At 49.6% G+C, this 26,104-nt stretch overlaps 1 protein-coding gene and 1 long non-coding RNA gene across 5 annotated transcripts; one reads left to right on the plus strand and one right to left on the minus strand.

Moving 5' to 3' along the window:
- Window positions 1-740: 740 nt before the first annotated feature.
- LOC147649486 (uncharacterized) lies at window positions 741-24,352 on the minus strand. Its single transcript, XR_015278845.1, has 2 exons — window positions 24,271-24,352; window positions 741-3,955 (listed from the first exon to the last, which is right to left on the minus strand). It is a non-coding gene; the product is annotated as an uncharacterized LOC147649486 (long non-coding RNA).
- TRIM29 (tripartite motif containing 29) lies at window positions 2,238-24,466 on the plus strand. Of its 4 annotated transcripts, none has more exons than XM_023941451.2 (9): window positions 2,238-3,092; window positions 10,085-10,180; window positions 11,334-11,567; window positions 11,910-12,108; window positions 15,052-15,135; window positions 17,971-18,030; window positions 18,962-19,063; window positions 19,966-20,045; window positions 22,415-24,466. In XM_023941451.2, the coding sequence occupies exons 1-9, from the start codon at window positions 2,238-2,240 to the stop codon at window positions 22,475-22,477; spliced, it is 1,773 nt and encodes a 590-aa protein (XP_023797219.2). In that variant the 3' UTR covers window positions 22,478-24,466. The 4 variants fall into 4 exon arrangements, with proteins under 4 accessions (XP_023797219.2, XP_023797220.2, XP_023797221.2 ...); XM_023941452.2 differs by having other exon boundaries at window positions 18,965-19,063; XM_023941453.2 differs by lacking the exon at window positions 18,962-19,063.
- The last annotated feature ends 1,638 nt before the right edge of the window (window positions 24,467-26,104 follow it).

Below are 26,104 nucleotides of genomic sequence, written 5' to 3' on the forward strand. Positions count from 1 at the left end.
GTTCCCTGTGAGGGTGGGAAGCCCTGGCACAGGTGCCCAGAGCAGCTGGGGCTGCCCCTGGATCCCTGGAAGTGCCCAAGGCCAGGCTGGACGGAGCTGGGAGCAGCGTGGGACAGTGGGAGGTGTCCCTGCCATGGTGGGGTGGCACTGGATGGGCTTTAAGGGCCCTTCCAACCCATCCCAGTGATCCTGGGATTTACTCTGGATTTGCATCAGTAAAACCAAGATCTAAAAACTCAATCCTTCACCTTTTATCTGCCTCACCTGCACCAAAATCTTAACAAAGCACCAGGAAAACAAACAAAGGCCACCTTTGTCCAAGGCAGACCTTTTCCTCGGGATGTTTTCTGTTCCTCAAGGATTAACCTTGGCTGGAACAGCTCTGCTGAGCCTCCTCAGTACATGTGAGAACAGGAGCCTCCACCCTGCAGTATTTTTAATTACTTGGAGACTTAGAGGACTGTTGATGTTCTAAAGAACAGCTCAGCCCAGCAAGCCAGGGGGAAAGAAATGCATTGATGTCAGTCAAATTTTTCCTTTATGAAATCGAGTCTTAAAAAACGGCATTGCCCTTTCCTGCACCGGGGAATGAATTCTGACTCATGAAAGGCCGTGGGACTATTAATAAAAAATTATTAATGAAAGAAATGCCCTTTCCCAACAACTATTATCCAAAAAATGCAGAATGCCGAGGCATTTTTCATAAAGAGAGAGTCATGAAGACATGCAGGCAGTGAGAGTGGCTGGATCTATGAGCCAGGGGCCCATAAAAAGAATTTAATTTTATTTTTTCTTTCATTTTGCACAGACAAGACCTTTAGAAACCGCATTTTTAAGACAGGTTCTTTCTTTCTCCCATCAGATCCAGAATTTATGCTGGTCCTGCTTTGCCTCTGTTTCCTCCACACCTCAAAAAAAAGCTGGAAAATGCAGAGCTGGATTTTCACTCAAATCCCTTCCTGGTGGATGTTTAGGGAGATTTTTTTACAGGTAAAAAACACCTTCTCCAGCAGCGCCACCGGGGCGTTCTGAGAAAACTCAATCAAGCACAAATCTCTGGTGTGGTTAATTTGCACCCTGGGCATTCATCTCAGAGAAATCTCGCTGAAATTCTGAGTGTAATCTGAAGGGATGTGAAAGGAAGATCAACCTCATCCTTTAGAAATCGCTGGAATCCACCAGTGCCCATAAAGACCTTTTTTTTCCTCCTGAAATCATCTGTGATTCCAACAAGTGAACATTTCCCAGGAATTCAGCTGCTGGAGACAGATAATTTTTAACTTTTTCACTTCTTTTCCCTAGCAAGAGATATTTTAACCATCTAAGCTGCAAAATGGTTCCTCTTCCAGATGTGTTCCAGTTCTGAGGACACTTATGGGAAGAGCTACATAGGATACACCTGAACCTTTATCTCCGAGCACACAATGGGGGTTTTATTTCACCACTCACCTTCTGGAGATTCTGTGGCCTGTGGGAAAAGCAGGGCCAGCCAATTTTTACCTCTTCTGATCCGTGGCTGGGTTATTTCCAGGTCTAGATGGACAGACCTTGCACAAACCCAAAATAAAATCAAAATAAAGATAATAGGGCCATTTAAACCCAGGATTAACCGTGAATTTCTCCTCCCTGCCTAATGCAGCAAGCCCTAGGGGGAGGCTGCTTGAAGAATGCTTTATTCTAGGCGTTCATTTTAATTACAACCCTAATTATTTTGGTGCATGGCTATGACCCAGTTAACAAACCCACCTTGGGCATCTCGTGGTCTCCCCGACCCTGCCCATCTCTGCAAGGAGGGAACCTCAGCTGCTGGCCAAATTATTTTTGAAACAAGCGGTGGAACTGGTTGCTACATCTTAATGAAAATGATTTTTTTTTTTTTTTTTTTTTTTTTAAGGAGACATTTCTATGTATATAAACAGCCCTTCCTCCCCAACCTGGTTAGACAAGAATGTTCCTGGGTGTGGACTGCCTTGTATAATTAACTGCACAGCTGGAGCTTCTGATCCCTCAACGTCTGCTCCTTCCTTTCCTCCTTTCCTTCCCCCTGCATCCACCTGGGCGCGATCCGGGCGCGCTGCGGGTGCGTCACCGCGGCAGAGAGGCTCCCTGAGCTCGGCATTCCGGAGCCATTCCTCGCTGAGACGAGGCCCAGGCAGAGCCTGCCTGCCTTGGAGGGTGCTGAGAGACGGGAGCTGGAGCAGAGAGCGAGCAGAGACACCCCTGACCCCGTTTAGGCCATGGAAGCGGGCAGCGCAGCCAGGACAAACGGCACCGCCAGCAAACCCGAGGACGTCAAGAGCCCAACTGCCCCCAAAAAAGAAGAGGAAGCCAAGAAAGCCACGAGCCCTGGCGGAGGCGAGAAAGAAGCTATAAAAGGCACGGGCGGTGCTGCGTTGGAGACAGGGCAAATCAAGAGCTCCCTCTTCTCTGGGAGTGACTGGAAGAGGCCCATCATTCAGTTTGTGGAGTCATCCGACGAGAAGAGGTCAACCTACTTCAGCATGGACTCGGCAGACTCCAAGAAGATGCAGTTCGCCAGCGGCCAGATCGGAGACATGCGGAGACCGGCCCTGAACTTCCCGGAGAAAGGGGACCTCAGGAAGTCCCTCTTCTCCTTGGATTCCAAAAAGAGCTTCCTGCCCGCTGACGGGGAAGGGAGGAAGTCCTTGTTCTCCTCAGGGCAGATGGGGGACCTGAAGAAATCTTCCCTGCCTCTGGTGGAGACGGGGGATCTGAGAAGACCCTTCAACAAGCCCGACAGAGCCGCGGGCTCCCGGCCCCGCGTCAAGCTCGAGGACGTTCTCTGCGACTCCTGCATCGACAACAAGCAGAAGGCTGTGAAGTCCTGCCTGGTGTGCCAGGCTTCCTTCTGCGAGCTGCACCTCAAGCCCCACCTGGAGGGAGCGGCGTTCCGGGACCACCAGCTCCTGGACCCCATCAGGGACTTCGAAGCCAGAAAATGCCCTGTGCATGGCAAGACCATGGAGCTGTTCTGCCAGACAGACCAGATGTGCATCTGCTACCTCTGCATGTTCCAGGAGCACAAGAACCACAGCACGGTGACGGTGGAGATCGAGAAGGCGGGGAAAGAGGTAATTTTATTCTCCTTTTACTCCTCTTTTTTGTTCCTCATGTCGGCAGCAGCCTGCAGATCCCAATGCCACACCACAGCCTTTGCTCCCCAGCCTGCAACCCCTCCTCAGATGGAATCCTGGGATGGAGTGGTGGTGGGTGGGAAGGGTTCTGTGGAGAATTGACATTGCCTGGGTGCTGTTCCCATGGGATTGTCATTCTCCTGAGCCTGCATGGTGCTGGAGTTGTGCCGCAGGCTGGATTTAGGGATGGAGATCCTGGTTGCCAGCACACCTGACTTCCAGCAGAGGCTGAATCAAAGCCCCAGATTCTAAGGTTTTTAAAATATTCTTGAGTTTTGACAGTGTTTGTGTGGTGTTACCCACAGAAAGGTGCTCAGGGTCAGCACCTCCAGAATACAAATTGTCAAATCAGCGCCTGCTCAAGTTACTCATGGGCACTGAAATTGAAAACTGCAATCTCAGCTCCTTACAGTGAGATTAGATTTTAGTTTTGTTGGTTTTTTTTTTTTTATTTTCTGTTGAGCCACACCTATGGAAAGAGTCTTTTGAAGTTTAAATGGAAAAAAAACCCCAAACCTTGGTGCAAGCAGAAAAGCTGATCGTTTCCCCTGAGGTGTTGCTACAGCAGGTTCAGAGGATGGACATCCAGGGAGATTTCACTAATGAAATGTCTTTCACCTTTGTTTGCTCAAAGCCTCCTGTTGTTTGCTTTCTGGGTGGATGAGGGGGATTTCACTTGTTCTAGCAAAAAAAAATCAGAGTCTCACCACATTTGCTGCTGCTCATCTCCATGGTAAAAGCAGGACCTGGCCTAGAAACTTTCTAAGCAGACAGGACAGGAGAGTTGCCAAAAAGGAGACCTGTAAAATAATAATTACATTAAACAACGTGCCTGGAGTCACACAGTCAGAACCTGGAAGGGCACTAAGATCTCCTAAACCCCAAACCAGTGCTGTGATGTGGTGACCAGGCAAACACAGGTTGTGAGAAATTCTTGAGTTCCCTTAATGGGAAGAACAATTTTACTCTTTCTAAGGAGCTGGGGAGATTTATCTCATCAGGCTGAAAGAGCATCTCGTGTAGAGCTTATCTCTGGCTTCTCTGGTCTTTCCTTGCCATGTCATCTCCAGCTTGCAGCCTCACTGAAACCAGACAAAGCCTTTTCCATGTCTCAGACAGCCTTTCCCAAATTCCTGCAGGGCTTGCCAGCCTGCTGTTTGTTCCATAATTGCCTGTCCTCGTGGTTTTGATGCCAGCCCCGAACGTTCAGAGCTCCAACATAAAGTTATGGCTGGTGTTTGCTGGGGTGTCCAATTCCTGCCTGGAACAAGGTGAACAGCAGCTTCCCGAGGAAGCAAAGCTGCCCAGATCCTTCCTCCTGGGGCTGGAGACACCTCCAACACCCTGGTTTTAAAGACACAACCTTGGGCGAGCAGAGAACTGGGATTTAAATGCTGTTTGATTCCTTTCTCAGAGTCCTTGTGCCACCTTTAGCTCTGCTGCTACTCAGCCTAAAGGATTTAGAATTTATCAACATGAATCATGCACATGTTCGAGTTTGTCCTGACAACGAGTTTGATCGTGCTGTAACTCGAGCGAGCATTCACTCAGACAAAAACAATTAGCACGAAAGCTGTTGCCTACAAGTGTTTGTTCCCACCCCTGATTTATTCACCAGAGGTGGAGACTCAGCAAGAACCACAAAGAGCAATGAATATTTCCAAGCCCCTGGTGTCTAACACCTTATCAAATCAGCCCAGCTGGAATGTGACCACAAACTGGGAGAGTGGCTGCTGCTGCCCTTTTGGAAGGGATAAGCACCAACCTCACACCAGGTCACATCCCTGTTTTCCCAGCTTGGCATCCCAGCAGCTCCAGAGTAGCTTTAAAGCCTCCAATCCATCCTGCCACTGGAGCTGTGACCAGAATAAAGCTGTGTCTGGACAGAGCCTTTCACACAGTGCTGGATGTCCAGGATTTATCTGCAAGGATTTCCTTGTCCCATTGTTGTGTGACTCCTGAACTGCAGAGCATTCCAGAGCTGGGCTTTGTTTTGCTGCACTGCCAGCCTGGGAGCTCAGCGATTTGGTGGCACCAAAGTGTCACAGAATAAGCCTGGTTTGGGTACATCTGCCCTTCAGTTCTGCAGGATTAATGCAGATTCCTGCCTGTCTTTGCTGTGGGCCTGTAGGGAAGAGAGGAGTTGTGTTTAGAGCTGGGAAAGCTCCTTCTGTGGAATTAGGAAACCCTGCTTGTCTCAGGGAGCAGACAGAGAAGAGGAATGCAAACCAGCAGAACACAGACACCTATAGTTAGGGCAGTGCAAAGCCTGATATCTCTGTCTCAGAGAACACATCTTCCACTTCTCAGGAGCCTGGGGTGAGAGTCACTCACCCCCTGTTCCTGCTGAGCAGACACAAGTGAAAGGCACAGAGACATTTGTCCTGACTTCCCACCCAGTGCTATTTGCGTATTTTACCCAGCAAACCTTTAATGCTCTCCCCAGATCCACTTTGCATTCGTTTCCTGCTGCAGCTTTAAAGGAAAAATAAGAGTTTGCACCAGAACCAGTACAAAAAGAACAGCCAGGAAAAGGTCTGTGAGTCTGGGTAATAACCACTCACACTTGGAAAGTGAGAATTCTCCTCAGCAGCTTGTACAGTTCAATAAAACCCTTGATTTATCAGCAGAACCAGAGCCCCCCTTGGAGCCAGCATCCTTCATTCTGAAAGGGGATCCTTCATCCCAAACCTGTTTTACAAGGCTGCTCTCCGAGGGAGACAACTTCACCTCTGCCTGCCAGTCCCAGAGCTGTAAATAACCTGGCACTGCCTTCCAGCACCAGTCTTGGTGCTCAGCATGCCAGGGCAGCTCTGCTGAAAAACACTTTGATTTGGGTTTTTTCTTCTGTAATTCTTTATCCTTTAAAGCAAAGCTCACCGTGGGTACAGGGAGCTGCTGTGCTGGCTGTTCCTCCTTGCCACAGAGCAGCTTTGAAAAGGAGGGATTTCATAAAGGCTGAGCCAGGCTTTGAAGGAAACCATCCACAGAGATGGATCCAGAGGGATTCCCATCCCTGCATCACTTTCACTGAGCAGAGAGCAAACAAAATTAAACCTTGGAAGGGTTTGGGGTTCTTTCTCACTGCTGCAGCGTGGCTGTGAGGTTTTATCTGCACCAGCTGTGGTTGCTCTGTGGACACAGCTCCAAATAGATGCTCTTTCTCCAGAGTTTCCTGCAGGAAGGACACTCTTCCCAGCTGGAAATTGGAATAAATTTGTCTGTTTGCCCAAATTCTGCATTAATCCTCTACACTGAGGACAGAATCCAGGGAAAATCCACTTGCTTGCAAGCAAGGAATTCTCTCCAGGCTGTGCAGAGAGACTCAGCTTCTCCAGTGGCATTTTATAGGACGCTGGCAGAGTCCCCAGAGGTTGCAGCCCTCTGACACCCAGCTTGCTTAACAGAAACCGAGATGGGAAACTGCTGTGAAGCCAGCAGAAATCACATCTCAAACAACTCCCTGACTCCAACAACTCCCTGAGTTGGAGCAGCACTTCTCCAGCTCAGTGATTTCCTCTGGGTTTAGTTAGCAGAGCTCTGCCAGGTTTGGGACACAGGAGTGTTCCCAGAGCTTTCAGGGCATGATGCTGCTTGTGCTGCTGCTGCCTTGCACAAAGGCACTTGCATCATCCTGCAGGGCTCTTAATCTGCCATCTGCAGCTCCTGCACAGCAGCAGGGCTGGGTTCAGCTCTGCAGGTCTGGATGCACACTCTGAACTTTCACTGGAGCCTCTTAACTGCCCTAATTAACTGAGGCTCTAATAGCTTGAAGATTCTCAGTGCCTTCATTTCTCAGCCTGCTCTGCTCCAAAGTTGTCTAAATCTGGATTTCCTGGGTTTTTCTATATATAATATATTATTATAGATTATATCTATAATATAATATATATATAATTTAGATATAATATATATATATAATTTAGATATATAAAATATATAACATATAATATATAACATACAGCATATAAATATAAAATATAAAATAAAATCTATTGTGTATTATATGATATATCACATATATTAATATATTAATATAGTATATATTAATATAATGTATAATATAAAACATGTAACATATAATATATAATAACTGTTCCTGTTATTTCTGCTCTGGAGGGACCCCCACAATGGGGGTGTTGCTGTATTATCTCTCATGAGGACCTTCTGAACTCCAAATCTTGCAAATTGTTCAGGATGGTCCATCAAGGATTTTTAACCATGGAAAATCTGAGAAATATGAGGACAGATGTGAGTTTTCTCTCAGGGAGTGAAGCTGAGGCACTGCCTGTCCCTAAGACCTGTGGCCCCCATGCTGTGACTGTATCTGTGATATACATGGGCAGCCAAAGCAACCTTCCAGGCAATAAAAAAGGTCTTAAAACCATCAGGAAATCACCTCCTGAACCCTTGATGTTGTGCTCCACCTCCAGAGCATCCTTCCTGAACCCTTCTGCCCTTGCCACCAGTTTTTCCACTGTTCCAGAGTCTTCCTGCACCTCTCTTTAACATTTTTTTCTCATGTTTAGGATGTTTTTTTGTAGTATTTATTTAACTTTTTGCAGTATCCCCACACTCACACCTCCCTTGGCCTTGCTGGAGCCTGTGCTGGTGTTTCCCCTTTCCCAAATCTGGCTGAGTGTGGGATTTGCATCCTGGCTGTTGGGACCATCTCTGTAATTTCCATTTGCAAGTCACAAATCTCGCTCCAGATTGTTGTGTGCTCTTAATTGGTTGTTACATCCCACCCCACCTTTCTGGGGGATGTTTGAACTGCTGAGAGTCAGGATCACTTTCACAAATAATAGCTCCCAAAATTCCTTGGAGACACATCTTAATTAAAAAGGACTATAAAAGCAGAATATTGTTATCACCACCTTCCAGCCATCACCTGGTATTTTATTTTCCTGTCATTTTCTCTGCAAATCCCTTGAGTTTGGGAGTGTCTGCGTGGCTGTGAAAGTTCTGCTCTTCCCCAAAAATGCCTTCCAGTCTTTCTCTGTAGGATTTCACTCACATTCCTATAAGGATGTCCTGATTTTTGGGGATGAGGGGGGAAATAATTGCTCTGGAGATGAGCTTTTTACTTAACAAACAATTAATGCCACCTGGATGCAGCTCTGTGGCTCAAGGAAACAACTGGAATTTGGGTGTAATTTCTCACATCGGTTAATGCAGTGGATAAATGGATCTAAAATATTTTCCTCTCATTGCATTTCCCTGCTGTGCAGAGTCTTGATGCACAGGACATCTCCCACTGCACGTGGGAATGTAAACCAGCAGGAATTCCTCCCAGTCACTGTCTTGAAAATGTGAAAATTACAGGATCAAACTCCTGTCTTTGTTCTTTTGATCAGCAGCAGAGCGGATTTTCTCACCTGGAAGCCAGTGTGGCTTCCCTGGTGCCACAAAATCCTTTCCTGTGTGCCCTGAACCCCTGGAGAGGATGAGAATCAGCTCATGGCAGCGTTCAGGCCACTACTGAGGGTGTGTGGATAATATTTGGAAAGCCAGTGCTCTCCTAACTCCTAAAAACCATGTGAGGATGCAACTTTTGTGGCACTGAGACACCTCTGAGCACACTTCCCTTTTTCCTGCCTGCTTTTCTAGTGTTTTATAAGGCAACAAAACCGCCATCCAATCATTCTCCCTCCATAAACAGAGATTTTCCAAACTGGAACAGCTGGGGCTGATGGATCTCAGAGCAACTGTGCTGGATTCCAGCTCCAGAGGATGTTCAGACACTTGTCTGGCATCAGGACAAGGGCTCCTGCCTGGGCTGGTTCACAGCCTCTTCCCCGCTCTTCATTTTGAGTGGAGAACTGAAAACTTTTAAACTCTGATCAATAAAGACCCAGATTTTTGTGTTCCATTAAGTTCTTGGATGGACAGCTGGAGTGTGAGAGAGGATTTTATCCATCCATGCCTCTAATTGCTGGCCTGGATTTCAGTGGTTTGGGTTAATCCAGCCATTTTCCAGAAGATCCCACATGAACAGCAGGTTCTCAGGACTCTGCTAACATGACAGAACACAGAGAATTTCTGGCAGCTCTCAAATTCCTCAGCAGCTCTGGGCTGGGTGTCCCACAGCCAGATTGCCTCCAGCCATGGCTGAGAGCAACCTGCACCCACATGAAATGCAGAAATGCAGAAAGGCTGGGGCAGGATCTGTGGGGCAGGGATGGAGAATAGGAATGACCCAAGGAGGGGCTGCTGGAGTTAACAGGGTAAGGCTTTGCCAACATCCAGGTGCTGGGCTGACCCAGGGAAACAGTGTGTGGTGTCCACAGCTCCACTGCCACCAATTCCTGTGCCAGCCTCAGCTCTGAGCTTCTCTGGGAAGCCTCTGAACAACGAAATGCAAATGAATCCCAGCGAAGTTGCTGATCTCAGCCAAGCACGTTGACTACACCTCTTCCCTCCTCCTTTTGTGGCTTCTATTTTTTTTTTCTTTTTAATTTTTTTTTTTTCCAAGCATTCCCCAGCTCCATCGCTACATGAAAGCTCTCAATTCAGAGCAAATTAATCCACAATCCTGTCTAAACAGAATTCCTGCCGGAGGCATCACCCTCTTGTTGCAACACTCGTCAAACGTCATTCCGTAATTACATGAAAACTGTTATTGCTGCACAGGCACACCCTGGGCTGGGCCCTGCTCTGCACACACAGCTGAATTTTGAAACAGCTCCCTTCCCCTGCAGCTCATGACTCCCATGTGATTAAAAGCAGCACCCTGACAGCCTGGGAGGTGGGTGCTGCTGCTTTGCTGAGGGAGCTGAATCTGCTGGGCCGGTGCCCGCTGGCAGCGCGCGGTGCCCGTTGCAGCCCGGACCTCCCCGCTGCTGCCTTCAGCACACCAGGGCTGCTTCAAGTGGGCCACCCTCAGCCCCAGCTCAGCAGCTCCCTCTCCTCTCCTCTCCTCCCCACAGGCCGAGCTGTCGCTGCAGAAGGAGCAGCTGCAGCTGAAGATCATCGAGGTGGAAGATGAGGTGGACAAGTGGCAGAAGGAGAGGGACCGCATCAAGGTGCGTTTGAGATGTCTGGTTCGCCTCTTCCTCCTGTAATCACCGATTTCTTCTCCCCTTCTCCCACATTCTCTCCTCTCCTTTCCTTTCCTCCAGTTCTTCCTCACTGCATCCCCTCCCCGGCCTCTAACTCATCCCTGTCCCAAACTCCAAGCCAAATCTTGGAAACAACAACTCCCACTGAAGTCATCTTGCGACATTCCCTGCGGGGAGATCAAGCCCTGATACAGAACCAAGGCACCTCCCTGCTCTGGCTCCTTTTTTAGGTCCTTTATGGCACTTCCATCATCAGTAGCCAGGCAGATTTAGAAACAAAAAATCCACAAATAACCTGCAAAAGGGCTCTGGGTTGCCCAAACTGAGATAAGACAGCAGGAGCAGATGGATTTACCCAACAAACATCTTATTTATGGTGGAACAGCTTATTTCCATGCTGAGAGAGGGCTCCTTTATAATTCTTGCACCATGGTAAGGGTTGGAATAGAGTCACGGTGTTATTTTTTTCATTTATAGCCAAACTGAATAAAGCAGTGAAAGCACAAGTTGGAGACACCCCAGAAAATTTGCATAATATTAACAGGCAAAGCCATTCTTCTTCCTTTTATGTGGTGCAAGTACAATGGCTCACCAGCTCTGCTTTTCATCTGCTTTATTATTACTATTATTATTATTATTATTATTGGAAACCTGACCTAGAAATTTTGACTCTCAATATAGTTACATCTTCTTCTTCTGAGGAATATTTCAGAGGCACCGCGAGGTCAGGCTTGTAAAAATTCTTCCAGCACCTTTCATCCTTTGAAATGGTGGGAATTTGGTCCTCAAATTGTCCAGGAGCCAGAACCCTGATTTAGAAGGTTACAGAGTGTTTTTAAGTATCACCTGTGAGTGCAGGAATTGAACCAGGGATAGAATTGAAGTAGGGAAGGCAGTGGCCCTTTTGGATTGCATCCATGTGATTATTGCAGGAACAGGTATTGCTTCTCTCGGCACAACTTTCCTGCAGCTGAGACTTGCATGGCTGGAGTTTCCATACTGAAATCTTTGGATTTACCCCTCTCTGTGTCTCTCTGTTAGCAAATAACTCTGAAATTTTAATATTTTCTTGCTCCTCTTTGCTGCTGCCTCCTCTCTCTGCCCCTTCCCCATCCAGAATTACACCACCAACGAGAAAGCCACGGTGGACCAGCACTTCAAGGAGCTGATCCGTGACCTGGAGAGGCAGAGGGATGAGGTGAAGGCTGCCCTGGATCAGAGGGAAAAGATCGCCTCGGAGAACGTGAAAGAAATCGTGGATGAGCTGGAGGAGAGGGCGAAGCTGCTGCGGGAGGACAAGGAGAACAGGGAGCAGATCCACCAGATCAGCGACTCCGTGCTCTTCCTGCAGGTGACAGAGACCTCATTTCCCTTTCCTTTATCCCTGTGAGGACGGGATTTGTCCCAAAGACAATCCCAGAGAAGTGTGAGATGGGTGAACCTTCCCCAGTTCACTGCACACCCACAGCAGGGATTCAGCTGAACATCTGGAGCTGTCTCTGCTCTGGGAGGTGAGGAGTGGACTTGGACATGGTTTTTATGGATGGCTGCAAACCATGGACAGAACATTTCCCTGCCCATCTTCACTGCTTTCCTTTGCACTCTCGCACTCCAACATCAACCAGCTCCCCCAGATTCAGCCTCCACATCTTTATGCTCCTCATTAACCGTGATCCCTTTTTTTCTTTGGCAGGAATTTGGGGCTCTGATGAGGAATTACGTGCCACCTCCATCCCTCCCAACCTACAGCGTGCTGCTGGAAGGGGAGAGCATGAGCCCATCCATGGGGCTGCTCAGGGACGACCTCCTCAATGTCTGCATGAGGCACGTGGAGAAGATCTGCAAGGCAGACCTGGGCCGCAACTTCATCGAGAGGAACCACATGGAGAACGGTAAAATAGCCCAAATATCCCCCTCCCCTCCCTCCCTGCTTCCCTGGAGTGCAGGGTCAGGGGTGATGAGGATGATGAGCACTCCTGATGAAGAAGAAAGTAAGCAAAGACCTGGGGGGGAAAGTGGAAGCAGTGACTCCTGTAGCTGGAATTAATCCTGGAATATGAGAGTTATCAGAGCATGAATTCTGGAATATCAGAGTTATCCTAGCACTCCTATGTGAGGATGGAATCAGCTGAGCTGCCAGGGATTTAGGGTGTCTCAGGCAGGACACCAAACTGGCCCCACTCCCCTGATTCTTGGTTCATTCCAGGTTCATTTTAGGGTTTCATGTTTAGGATTTAATGGGTTCAGCCACCTCCTGTGTGCAGTCAAGAACAGCCACCCTTCCCTCTTGCCCTGTGCCAGGCTCCAGCAAGCCCCTGGAAGTTTAGCAGGGCATTTTCCAGGAGGGGAAACTCCACAGATCTGCTGAGGGCCAAGGCAGTGACCCAAAGGTGAAAGTGGGATGGCAAGTGTGAAATCTTATTTGTACAATCATGGGGTGCTGGTGTGACATCAAACATTACAAGTGCAGGGTTTCAGCCTCTGCTTGCCTGGCTGGAGCATGAAATACCCTGCAAGCACCTGTCACTGAAAAGGAAATATTTGAAAATCTAATTTTCCAAGTAAAGAGGGCTCTGTTTGGGTGTTCAGCTACAACTTGAGCTGGAACGACTCTGATCATTCTCCCTGCTCCCCTTGGGAGAGCTTTCCTGCCTGCCCTGATCCAGGGTGTTCCCCACATTTCAGTGATGTTTAAGGTGATCTTTAAGGTGAACAGAGAGGTCACAGCCAACACCACAGCACCAAAATTAATCTTGTAAGTTTATAACCCACTTCCTCACAATTAGCTGGGAATAAAAGGCTTGTCTCACATCAGGCTCACACCTAAGATTGGGACAGGGCACCACAACGGGGCTGTGCTGCCTGAGCTGCCCAGCTCTGCCACAGGCAGCCTCTGTAACCCTGGGCACGTTGCCTAATCCCAGGGAATGACCTCTTGCAGGAGTAGCAGGGATGGCAATGAGCGGTTATCTCACCTGGATGTAATCTCCCAGTCATTGAGGAACCCCAGACACCAGGACAGCAGGGGGTGATGTGAGGATAAATGGCACCCTGCCCTTCCAGGAGGATGTGGGAGTCCAAAAGGTGCAGGAATAACCTCAGGGACAGCTCATGCAACACAGGCAGCTGAGGAACTCTGCTGCAAATCTGCAAAATCGCTGATAATTCACTGAAATTCACAGCCTTTACTGGACACCCATCCTATATTAATCATTACACTGTCCAGGGCCATCATTCTCCATCAGACATGAATTAAATGGACCTCCAGATCCTTCTGGACCAACCTTTCAGGGATCCCAGAGTGCTCAGGATGCACAGCAGGTTTTAAAACTCTCCCTGCCTTTGAAGTAGCACAGGAAATTGAACACTACTTATCTTTCAACACTGCAAACATTCCTATTTAAATTCTCAACACTCCACATGCTCCAGAATCACCGAGAAATTTGACAATAACTCAATATCAATAGATGACAAACAGACCCCAAAATCACTTCTGTGCATTTTTCTGTCTTTGTTCACCTGAAGCTGTGCAGAATTCCCTCTGCTGGGATGTGTTTTGCCAGTCCTGGATCATTTTCCTTGGACATTTTTAAAACCCAACAAGGTTCTGCAGCTACTCAGTTCTGGTAGCTCAGGATAAAGCCTGATTACTTCTTGATTATTTTAATTGGGGTCTCCTCCATGATGCCAGAAGCCCTCACTGTTATTTGAAACCCATGGAACTCAAGTGCCAAAACCATTTTTAACTCCTTCCAGAAACCTGTGTGCTTCCAGGAGCTTTCCCAGGGACACAGCTTGGATTCTGCCCGAATGACAAGCTGGGAATAGGTGGGAAATGTTATTTATGGCGAGTCCCAGGAGCTTCAGAGCTCTCCTTTCTCCAAGCCATGGTTACAGATGAAAGAGGATGCACTCTGCATCCAGTGGCTGCGAGGGAATTAAATCCATTAAGGAACTGTGGAGTTATTAACTCGGACTCCCCCTGAGTCACTGCAACAAATTCATTTGCAGCTGGCTTGATCTTCTACTGTAAAAAACTTCCCAGGAAGAAATATTATATTAATGGAATGAAAGCTGCTTAATAGCAGACTCCAAAGGGAATCCAGGTCCTTTTAGTTGTCATAACAGGTACCTACGTGGCGAGGAGACAAATAATCAGGGAGCTTAAATAGCACAGAAATAAATGGGAGAAATAAAAGAAAAGTTTGTTCAGTGACATGAGAATCAAGGAATGGAGCTATTTAAACATCAAAACCGAATTTACTTCCTTGCAGAGAACAATAGGTTTAGAGGCCTTCAAAGAATGTTTTTTATGAGCAAGTGTAGTGATAAAACCTCATTTCCTGTGAATCAGTGTCAGAACTCCAAACCCAGGCTGTGTAGGAGTAAGTTTGATCCATGAAACCTGAACCAACACCCTTGTCCAAGAGTTCTGAGCTGTTTGCAACTCAGCTTTAGCATCTCTCCCTAAAAAGCCATTTAACCCTCCCAGAACTGATTCTGGAGTTTAAAGAGTGTCAGTTCTCCATCAGCCAGCACTGTGCTCAGGTTGAACACAAAAAGGAGCCAAATTCAAACCCCTGGAGTAATTTTTAGCCACACTGCAGTATTTGGGCAAGAAAATGCCTCAACCCTCAGGTGTCCCTGTGGATTTTAGAGGATCCTGTGTCTGCTGCAAGGTTGAATGCTTCAGCTGGGCTCTGCCTCTCAGGGAACATTTTATTTTACACACTGGGCAGCTCCAGAGATGCTTCAGCTCCCAGGCAAAGATCCCACAGGGGGATTAAAGACCACCAGAGTGCACGCCCAGCTCATGCCCTGCTCTGCCTCTCCAGGGGACCACCGGTTCATGATGAACAACTACGAGTGGAACCAGCCTGACAACCTGAAGAGATTTTCCATGTTCCTGTCTCCTAAAGGTATGGCATCCCAGAGGTGGGCAGGCTCCCTTCCAGCTCAGGAAAGGAGCTTCACTCATGATGTATCCCAAAATTTGCTCTCCCTCACTTTTCAGATCCATCCCTCTGCACGTTTTCTCTCCAGCTTACAGAGCTCTGACAAGGTTTTGCCTCAGACCAGGCAGAAAAGGTGCTCAGTTTGATGGGGAAGAGCTGGAGTGACTGAACTCTATCCCAGAGTGAATATAGTGGAGTTTTAACACAGGTTACCATGATAAAATCTGTGTTTTTCTCCACCCAAAGCTTATCTCTCTGTGCTATCAAGTGAAAGCTGCACTAAGCATTAAGATTTTACTTTCACCACCCAACATTTTTCCTTACAGGGAAAGGACAGAAGAAGTGAGGAATGTGTCTTAAAAAAAAAAAAAGAAAAGCAGGAGTCTGGAGTTCCTCTCTGAGCTCTGACACGAGCCCTGGTGATTTATTTATGTCCCACTTGTTGTGTGGCCACTGCAGGATGAATTTTTGGAGTGAACCAAAGTTTCCAACACCTCCAGCTCTAAAATCACACTTGGCATTCCTGAATTGGCATCCAGAGCAGGGAGCTGGGACTGCTGAAATCCCAGGCAAGGCAATGAACAAAAGAACAGGAAGGGTGGCACCGAAGGGTGGCACCAAACAAGTAACCAAATTTCAGCCCTGTCCTTGTGATGTCAGGGGAATTCTGCTGAGACCACACACTCAGCCCTGCACCCAAAACTTTCCAAGCCTGAGGGAAGTTTGAAAATCAATTCTAGCATTGCACAAGCTGAGCTTATCTCTACCCAAAATGTGGAGCTTTCAGGTGGAAACAGCCTCAAAGGCATTTAAGGAGTGTGGCAGGGAAGAACACTGGGCAGTGTCATCCCACCTGTGTCTGGGACTGGGATAATGCCCAGCCTTGCAAAAAGGAAGGGAAAAAAAAAAGGAAAAAGCCATTTTGGCTGTGGCACAGCATGGCCAGTGCTGTCATGAGTGCCTGAGCCTCCCTCTGCTGCTCTCTGGAGCTGCTGACACCTGGGAGAAGAGGCTCCAGCTGGGATCCAGCATTCCAGCTTCCTGAAAATCCAGGAGGGATCTCCAGGCACTGCCAGATCCACGTGGTGGTTTGTGTCCAGAGCAGAGTGAGGGCTGCACAGCAATCCCCCTCTTCCTGCACTGGGCTGCTGCTTTATTCCACCTCCACATCCGTGTTTTCCTGGAAACACCGACACTGCTGCCTTCCCAATTACTCATTCTGTGTTTTCTATCGACCAAGTGACTGTGGCCAAAACAAGCAGTGATTGCACACAGAGCCTGTGTGGAACAGGGATTGGAACAGGGATTGGACCCCAGCAGGGTCAGGGCTCAGGGGTGTCAGGGAGGATCCAGCTGCTGGAATCATGCTGGGAGGGATTTGGGGAGCAGGATGAATCAGTAGGCAAAGCAGTGAGAGCCACTTGGCCTGCAGGCTGGCTAGCCAAGGATTGCCTGGTGAATAACACAGCATCCCCAGCATCATTTAACTCTGTGCTCCGTGCACCAAAGCCCAGCAGTGCAGCTGATTGCATCTTTCCTAAAGAATCCCAAAAAGGGGAGGGAAAAAAACCTGAGGACCACCCTTTGTGTTGTGCAACACTCTTGGAATCCTTCAATATCTCATGGCAGCTTTGCTACACACCCTGTTTCTGGCTAGGCTGGGCCACTGCAGGTTCTGCCCCAGGCCACAGTGCAAAGTCTGTTTGCTGGACTGAGGTATGCTCTCTGCTATTTACAGCAGCCCAAACTGAGGAGCTGCTTGGATTCCAGCTGAATTTATGGGGTTTAAGACCTGCTTAAATTCAAGGAGACTTCCACTGCTCTTGAGTTTCTTAATAAATGGCTTCAAACTGAAAGAGAGGAGGTTTAGGTGGGATATTATGAAGAAATTCTTCCAGTGAGGGTGGTGAGGCCTTGGCACAGAGAAGCTGTGGCTGCCCCTGGATGCCTGGAAGTGCCCAAGGCCAGGTTGGATGGGGCTGGGAGCACCCTGGGACAGAGGAAGGTGTCCCTGTCCACGGCAGGGGCTGGAACAAGATGATTTTTAAGGTCTCTTTGAACCCAAACCATTCTGTGAGCCAATATTTGCTTGCAGGGATGACAGGACGAGGCAGAGGGACATAAAACATTTCCAACACTGCCTCAAAGACAGAGGAACAAGCTTCTCCATGCTCCTTTCTATCCTCTCCCACTAAACTTTCTTCTCCTGATATGTCCAAGACTTTGGCCAAAGCCAGGAGGAGATTGGAAAAATCATCTTGAAAGTCTTTGAATGAAGAGTAGAAGGGACTCAGGCACACAGAGAGAGAATTGTGTGAACAGAAACACATTTAAAACAGAGAATCAGCCCACAGGATGGCAGCAGAGCAGCTCCAAGAATCCATCTTCTTTTTGCTTTCCTGGGAGCCCGGTGCCTCCCCAGAGGGCTGCAGCAGCACCAGTCTGTCCTGGTGGAATCCTGGGGCACACACCTGGCACAGGGCTGGGAAATGTTCCTGTCCTGGTGTCTTTGGAGCTCAGAACCCAAACCTCTGCCTGCAGAGCTCTCATGTTGAGTACCCAAACCTGAGCTGGCAAAACTGCGGCTCTGAGAACTCTGCTCACTGCAGGAGAAGCCTGTTCCCCATCCCCTCTTAGCCAGGGATAAAACCCAGCTCCTCCTCTGCTGCCTGGGCCCAGATTTCTGTTTTGGGGCTGCTCCCAGCTCAGTGGGGACCTCTTCTAGAGCAATGCCAGGTACAGGCCTCTGAGGCAGCTCGTCAGGAGCCGACTGCTGAACTGGATGCTCTTGTTTTACAGCCAATTTCAACCCACGGTCATGGGAATTTTCCTCCTTCCAAGCGACTGAGGAAACACTTGGTACGGGTAATTCCGCCTTCAGTGTGAGAGGATCTAACCCCCCGTGCCACAGCTTTCTGCCTGACTAACCCACCTTTCCTGCTGCCCCTCTCGGCTGCCTGGCACCCGAAAACCCCGGCTGCCAGCACTGCCTGAGCCCAGGCTCGGTGCAGTGCTCAGAGGAGGGAAAGGCATCCCTGCTTCTCCTTGTTCACACAGAGAAAGGAGGTGGAAAGCACAGGAGGCAGTTTGCAAAGATCCCCGGATCCCAAACGTTCAGAGCGCTCTGGGGAGGTTGTGGCAGAACCAGGAGGAGGCTCCAAATACCCTCAGCCAGTCTCAGAAGCACAAGGTGCTTCTTCCTACCACACCTTTCATTCCTAAGTTCTCAAAGACACAGCCAGGCCCTCGTTCATGCCTTTTCTTCCCAGATCCCCATCTTCCTTTTCCAACATTTTCCTCCTTTGCTTTATTCCTACAAGGTCCAGCCATTCCCTTGGTGCTGGAAGCAGCCAGGGCCACCCTGCCTGGGGAACTCTGGTGACTCAGAGCCACACCTCAGCCACTCCTGCTTTCCAGGCAGGGCTGTGTCCCTCTCATCTCCCCGCTCAGATCCCCCCTGGCAGCCAGAGCCCGAGCCCGAGGAGGCCAGGAGAGGAAGCTTTAATGGCAGTGGGGTTTGAATGAAGCACTGCTGGGAGGCAAGGGCAGTGCTGGAGTCATCCCTCCTGCCTCTGGAGGTGCAGGGAGCTGCTGCTCCGGCCACACCTGCGCTCTGGGGCTCTGGGGAGCAGAGCCGGCATCACCTCACACCCACACACTGCTCCCGTCTGTCCCTGGGACAAAAGGGACAGGGTGTCCCTGCCCGTGCCCCCCCAGCCAGGTGCCACAGGTGTGTTTGGAAGTGTCCCCTGGAGCCCCGTGGAATAACACAACCTCTTCTGTCTTCCAGTAGGCAATGGCACTAAGCTGCCTTTTCAGTTCTCCTCGGTGGGACAGAATCCGCCCGGTGACTTCAGCAAACAGTCTGATGGGAGCCTCTTCACTAAGACCGGTACTAGGAGCTGAGTATTCCCTTCCTCCTGCCCCTTTCGAGGTGACAAAGCCCTGAATCCTGCTCTGCCTTCCTGGAGCAGCCCCACACCTTGGCCTGACTGCCAAGCTCTCTGCACGGGAGCGACTCTGCTGAAGCAGGGCCACAAGGAGTGTTAAAAAATATTAAAGTTTTATCTAGGAAACAGCTGGAGGGATTTTAAATTTTGTTCGTAATGGGTAGGGGATAAATTTTAGATGATTTTCGAGGAAGGCACTGTGACCATTTGCCCCTCTAGTTTCATCACTGCAAAATAACACAAACAGCACAACTTTAAAAAAAAAACAAGTGTGAGCTGCCTGGCCTCCTTCACCAGAACCAAACCCTTCCACCGCCTCATCACCCACCCGAGGTGGAATCCAAGAGCACCAGAACCTGCTGAGCAGAGTCAGGGCTGGTTAACTGGAGATGGTGGGGCAGGGCCATGGTGTGATGCCCTGAGCGTGGTGCTGCAGCCTGGGCAGGGCTGGGGGGCTGCCGGGGCTTGGGGCTTGCCAAGAGGAGCTGCAGGAAAGCCAGGCTCAGCTCCTGCCACCAATGAAACAGCCTGCAGTGCTCCCTGCCAGAGCCAGAACGCTGACCTGGGGACTCGAATGGAATCGGTCTGATTGCATTCCACCTCCCTGCATTCCTCAGACGTTTTAATTAGCCAGGCTTTCTTTCCTGCCTTTTCCTGCCTGATTGGGTGGTGGAAGAGGCATCTGTCTGACGGCTGTCTGTCGTGTCCCACCCCGGGGATGGCTGCATTTCCATGTTGAGCAATGCAATACTAATGAGGTGGCACTTCCAGTCCTGCTGCTGGTCCTGGGGACAGGGGGTGGCAGTGGCAGGGGCTGACCCAGCTGTGTTTTGTGTTGTCACAGCCTACCCTTCCATCGTGAGGCACCAGTCTGCAAAGGTGACGCCACAGACGTGGAAATCCTCCTCCAAGCAGTCGGTATTGGTAAGAAAAATAACGATTTTTCCTTGGGAGAGCTTCAGCCTGTTCCAGGGGGGGCTTCAGGAATAAGGATGGGTCCTTTGGAAATGTAGAAATAAAAGCCCCACTGCTCCTGTTCAGGATGCAGATTAACCCCCTTCACAACCTTCACAGCTCCAATCAATGCTGCAAAAATGATGTTTTGAAAAGGCTTTGGACTAAAATTTGATGCAGAAGATAGAAACTGTGCAAATCCTGTAAAACGATCCTGATAGGACTTTTCCTGCCTGGAGGGGTGACACCCACAATGTGGAAATGACACCAGAAAGAACCACGCCACAGTGCCTTGCTGGTCATGTCCTGCAGTGCCAATGCAGGATCAGGGATGAGGGGTCAGAAATCACCACAACATCTCCCAGCCTCTCGTTTGACACCCACCATGGTAACAGGCACAGGGCAGTGATGTTTTAGGGCTTGTAGTCCCAAATACACAAATGCTCTGCCTCAGCAGCACCAGCTTCATCTGGTTTTATTCACACTGTGCTGCATTAAGGCCTTGCATGATCTGATTTAAGATTCTCGAGCTTCAGCCACCACAAATGAAACGTTTATTATTATTATTATTATTTTCTTTGTAATTTCTGGGTGCACATTTGTGAGAGGTGATTTACTGTTCTGGGGAAATGAGACCTGCAAGGAGCAGAGGGTCAGGAATGAGAGCATTCCCACACTGAGGGAAACACTCCACAGGTAGAAAGTGGCTGCCTGAGGATTGCAGCTGGATCTGCTCCATTTTCAAGGCTCCCCAGGAGGTGAATTCCTGTGGAAGGGATGTCCTTTGGCAGACTCTTCCAGGAAATACAGCCTTGAGCCTCTAAAGGTGCTGCAGCAAAGTTCTGCCATCCCTTCTGTCTTGGGTTTGACCCTCTAAAACATCATCACCCACATCCATTGTGTTCCCAGTGATTTTTCCTTAATCCCCACAGAGAAAACCTGGGTAACCTCTCCCACCCTCCCTGCCCTGTCTCCCTCTCCCATGCATGCATTTGCAATGACCATTTCCTTTTAATAGCAAATTTTCACCACACAGGCCTGAACCCAACAATTGAGCTGATAAATACAAGCATTTAAAAGCACCAAAATAGAAATACATACTCCAGGCTGCAGTATCTCTGCAGGAGCTTTTATGGTCTATTGGGCCAATAATCTGGCTTTTAAAATAGCCTTAAATGTGTATTTAAGTAATATACATTCTAAAAGGTCTGTAAATATGAATTTTCACAAAGGACTGCGCTGTTTAAGGAGGAAGGTCTTTTTCATGCCCAGGGAGCTCTTTTAAATGAAGACCCCCCCCTCTTTCATATCTTAATTCTGTTGGAAATTAAAGCCATAAAATGAAAAGAGTCTTGACAAAAGATTGAGCAGGAGGTGCTGAGCACTGACCAGGGAGATGGGCTGAGGTTGCTCTGCCCTGCTGTTCCTGATATTAAATAGGGCTGCACTAAAAGGGGCCTGTGGGGTCTCTCCCACCTTCTTCTACACGTGAGAACAAACCTAAGACAGACTGGGCATTAAAACCCCCGTTTTTTTCCTGAATTCCATGGCTGTTCCTTCAGTGGTGGGAGGATATTCCCACCCAGGCTGGAGATTGTGCCTCTGTGATCCCAGCAAATAAATCAGCTGCTGTTTCTGCAGCGTGAGGCTGCACAGCTCTGCCTGGTGCTGCTGGCTGAAAGGGGGCAGATCAGAGTGAAATCCCAGGGTCAGGCCCTGATGGCATGAGATCCACTCAGGGACTGCAGCAAACAGAGCTGGAGAGGCAGAAAATGCCAGTTCCTGTTGGTTCTGCCCCATCTCTCCACTCGTGTTTGTGTTTACACAAACACCGGGTGCTGCAGCAGTGCCCCGTTGTGTGAGAACTCCCAAGCACCAGAGTTTGGGGTTTGCCAGCAGAAATAAACCCCACACAACTTGCATAACTGTGCGTGGCTCCGAGTGTGACAGCTCCCCTGAGCTGTCAGGTTAGTGAGCAATTAAAGCACACTGACAGAGGCATAAAAATAAAGGTGACATTCCCCTTCTCCCCCCCAAAACAGAACCCTCTCATCAAGCCGTGAGTCACAGTCTGAGGTTTTTGCATGAGGCATCATTTGGCTCGGCAGTGAGGGCCATGCAAAGCACGTGTGTAAATCAAACAGAAAAATAAAAGCCAAGTTATTTGCATTTGATGTCTCCAGCACCTCCAGGAGGGGAAGGAGGCAGTGCTGCTGTCCAGGAGGAAAAGCTGGAGGCGTTGAGGCAGGGATTTATAAGATGTGGATGGACGGGTGAGGTGCAGGGGGTCAGGAAAAGGAGGGGGGTCAAACTGATGTGCCCCAAATTCTCCCTTGCAGTCACATTACCGCCCCTTCTACGTCAACAAAGGCAACGGAGCCACCTCCAACGAGGCCCCCTGAGCCCCTGAGGATGTCGGGGAGAGCCGGCAGCGCTCGGAGTGAAGACTCAGCTGCGGATTTTCATGGATGTACCTGCTACTCTTTTAACCCTACTGCTCTAATCTCTGCCAGGGCCAGGGGAGGTGCAGGAGGGGAATCGCCTTTCCCTGAGCAAACCGGGACTTTTCCCCAAATCACCTGCTGGCCTTGAGAGGTCGGCAGGCCTTAACACCCTCTGCTGTCCCCTCCTTGTCCCCTCGCTGTCCCCAGCTGCTCTGCCCTTCCCGGGAATTGCGGATGCTTGGGTGGCACCCCCTGCTAGGCAGCTGTCCCCCTGTCCCCAGAGCTGCTAAATCCTGGTGGAGGCCCGAGCTGGGTGTTCTCAAAGCTCTTCTGAGCTGGGTGTTCTCAAAGCTCTTCTGAGCTGGGTGTTCCCAAAGCTCTTCCCAGCACGGAGAGGTCCCAGGCTGGAGCTTTTCCCCTGCCTCTCCATGCTGGGGACACCCAGCTCCCACTGGGATCAGATCCCCTGGTGGCATCACACGTCCCCAGGGTCCTCCATCAGCTCAGCTCTGCTCCTCACTTGCCAAAAAACCCCAGCAGGATTTTTCCAGAGCTGCTGGAGGAGGGCAGGGAGGCTTTCCAGCCCATTAAAGTGCCCCTCCAGCCACCGTTTCAAATTAAGAAATAAAAAGCAAATCCATCCTAGTAATACAAGATTGATTAGATGCCATAGGTGCTGGGTGCTTTTCTGGTTTGTGGTGGTTTTTCTTAATTCCCCTAAACCAAAATTGATTTATATACTGTAGTTCAGGTATTTTATATTTTATTTTTTCCCTGCAGTGGGCAATGAGAATTACTGCCACAGCTTTTTGCTCAGGATAATATTTTTGTATTTGTCCCCTGGACAGATGAATCACATCCAGGGCTGGAGAACCATTCCATGATCTCCCTGAGGGGATTTTCTTTCTCCTTGGACAAGCTGAGGGGTTCAGTCCATGCCATGCAGGGGGAGAAATGGGAATAAGAGCCCTGAAATGGTGAAAACCAAGAGCTAACAGCTCCTTTTCATGGTTTGCTCTATTCAAGCAGCTTTGAAATGGCTTCCCCCTACTTTTTCCTGCTTGCAGCACCTTGCTGAGGGAGGCCCCACCTGAAAATTCCTTCCTGGCTCATCCTTTCACACAGATACTCAAAGCTTTTTAACACAACACCTCACCCAAAACTCCTGGGGCTGGATGTTGGTCTCCAGAGCACTTGAAATGTCACTTTATGATGATTTTCTTCCTCCCCCCCAATAAAGACCAGAGTGGGGAAGGGGCTGGTGTGGTAGGGCAGGATGTGACAAAATGGATGTGAAAAAAGGGATGTGAAAAAAGGGATGGAATCACTGGGTTTGGCACTGAGAGGTTTGAGGATGTGCATGAAAGGATAAAATCAGCCCACTCCAGCTCTGTTTGCTCTTGAGCAGGTCCAGGAAAACTTTCCACCACCTTCTTTTTAAGCTCCAAAACATGGGCATGACCCTTCCTGCTGCTGCTCCTCCTCAGCTTGGATGTTAAAATCCCCTGTCCCCCTGGCCTGAGGACACCACTGTCCCTTCCTCCCGCTGTCCCCTGCCCTCTCTGTGTCCCCACAGTCCCTTTGCTCCCCTTCCCCTCCCCAGGGGACTCCCCCAGCCCTTGCACACCCAAATTCCCACCAGGAATGGAGCTGCTCCCTGTTTGTCCCAGCCCTGGAGGACGCCAGGACCCTGCTGGGGTGCCCCAGCCCCTTTTCCCCCCGGGATGGGGCACATCCCAGCCCTGTGGTACCTCTGCTTCCCAGGGCTTTCCAGCGAGGCTCTGAGGTGGGCAGGAACTGTTTGGATGGTGTTTTGGTCAGCAAAGCCAGAGGGTTCCTCCTCCTCCCCCTCAGAGAGGACGTGGCTGCGCTGGTGATAAACGAGATGTAAACGAGGCTCCTCAAACGCTGCAGAAATAAAGGAGAAAGCTCCATGTCTGACCAAAACCAGCCTGCTGAGCTCTGTCTGCGGCGTTTCTGTGCTCTCAGAGAGGCTGTCTCTCCAAATTATCCTTTCTGTGAGCTTGGGGAACCCGTTTTCACTGCTTTTTTGATGTTTAAGGTCAGAGGAAATTCCCACACCCTTGAGGGTCAAAAGCTGATCGATGCATTTCTAGTACAACACCCCGAAAGGTGTTGTAGGTCAGCTCCCAAAATCCTTCCCAAGGGCATTTCTGGAAAACCCCTCAGCCAGTGCCAGTTAAAGCATCCTGTATTCACTGGCCAAAATAAGAGTATTTTGCCCCAGCCCGGGTCTGGATCTCCCCAGGAGGTTGGTTCTGGGCACCTCTGGTACCCATTTGGGCCCTTCTGGGACCTCTGGTTCTGTTCAGCTCGAAGGTCTTGTGTCCATCACAGCTTCTCCTTCCCCTGAGGGAGAGAAAAACCCCTGTGGGGTGCCAAAAATGCAGATTCAAGGCCAAAACCGAGTGGATGTAGCACTGACAGCTGCTTAAAGGAGCGATTGTACACCCCTCTGTGAGGACAAAGGTTATTCACAGGAAGATTTCCAGAGGATTCCTGGCATATTTCTACTCCCAGGCACTAAATACCAGCTATTTTCCCCCAGACACCAGCAGCACTCATCCTGAGGAGTGAGAATGCCACCAATTCACTGGAGGAGCCGGTAAATCCTTGTTTACCCCACAAGGGAGTTAGCAGAGGAGAGAGCTCAGCTCTTTCCCATCAATTCCACTCATTGCCTCCATTACTGTTATTACTGTGATTAAAAAGCAATCAAAGAGAAATCTTCTTCCTGTCCTGGAATTGCTGCAGAACGACTCAGTTCCACCACTGGAGCAGAAGAGAGAATTTTGGGCACCTCCTGGGCTCAGTGACACCAGGAAATGATAGTGGAGCTCCTGGCCTGAGCAGGGAGCAGGGCTGGAATGGAAGGGTTTTAATGCAGGGGGGTTGGATTAAATGAGCTTTTTTTGATCCCTTCCCACCCAAATTATTCCATGATTCCCTAAGGAATAGGGGTGATGGGTTTCCCTGGCCCAGCCAGCAGCTGTGGGGGTGCAGGGGACACTTGGACACCTGAAGGGGCTGTCAGAGCAAGGCTCAGTGACATCCACAGGGTGCCTCCGAGTGAAACCAGCAGCTGGGACAGCCCTTTGGCCAGCCTGGATCACGGAATCACAGCATGGGGTGGCTTGGAATGGACCTGAAAGCTCATCCCATTCCAAAGGACAGGGATGCCACTGCCAGGTCAGGTTACTTGGGGCAGGAGGTGGCTGCAGGGACAGTGCCAGGGTGGATCCTAGGGACAGGAGGTGGCTCAAGGCCACTCCATGGGTCAGTCCCAGGGGCAGGAGGGTCTTGGGTCTGATCCCAGGGTGGATCCCAGTGCACCAGTCCTGGGAGCGATCCCGGGGGGATGTGCTGGGTCCCTGGCCAAACCCAGGGACAATCTGGGGCAGGTGGGGGTCCCAGGCCAGTCCCAGGTGGCTCCTGCAGGTGTCAGCGCTCTGCCGTGCTGTATCCATCCCTACCGGCACCGCCGGCTCCGGCCCTGGCAGCGCATCCATCGCTTTTTACCCTCGGATCCAGCAAAACCCGGCTGTGACACCACCACAGCTCCAT

The sequence above is a fragment of the Cyanistes caeruleus genome, chromosome 23 (genome assembly GCF_971803275.1).
Source record: "Cyanistes caeruleus chromosome 23, bCyaCae1.hap1.1, whole genome shotgun sequence".
Taxonomy (NCBI): Eukaryota; Metazoa; Chordata; class Aves; order Passeriformes; family Paridae; genus Cyanistes; species Cyanistes caeruleus.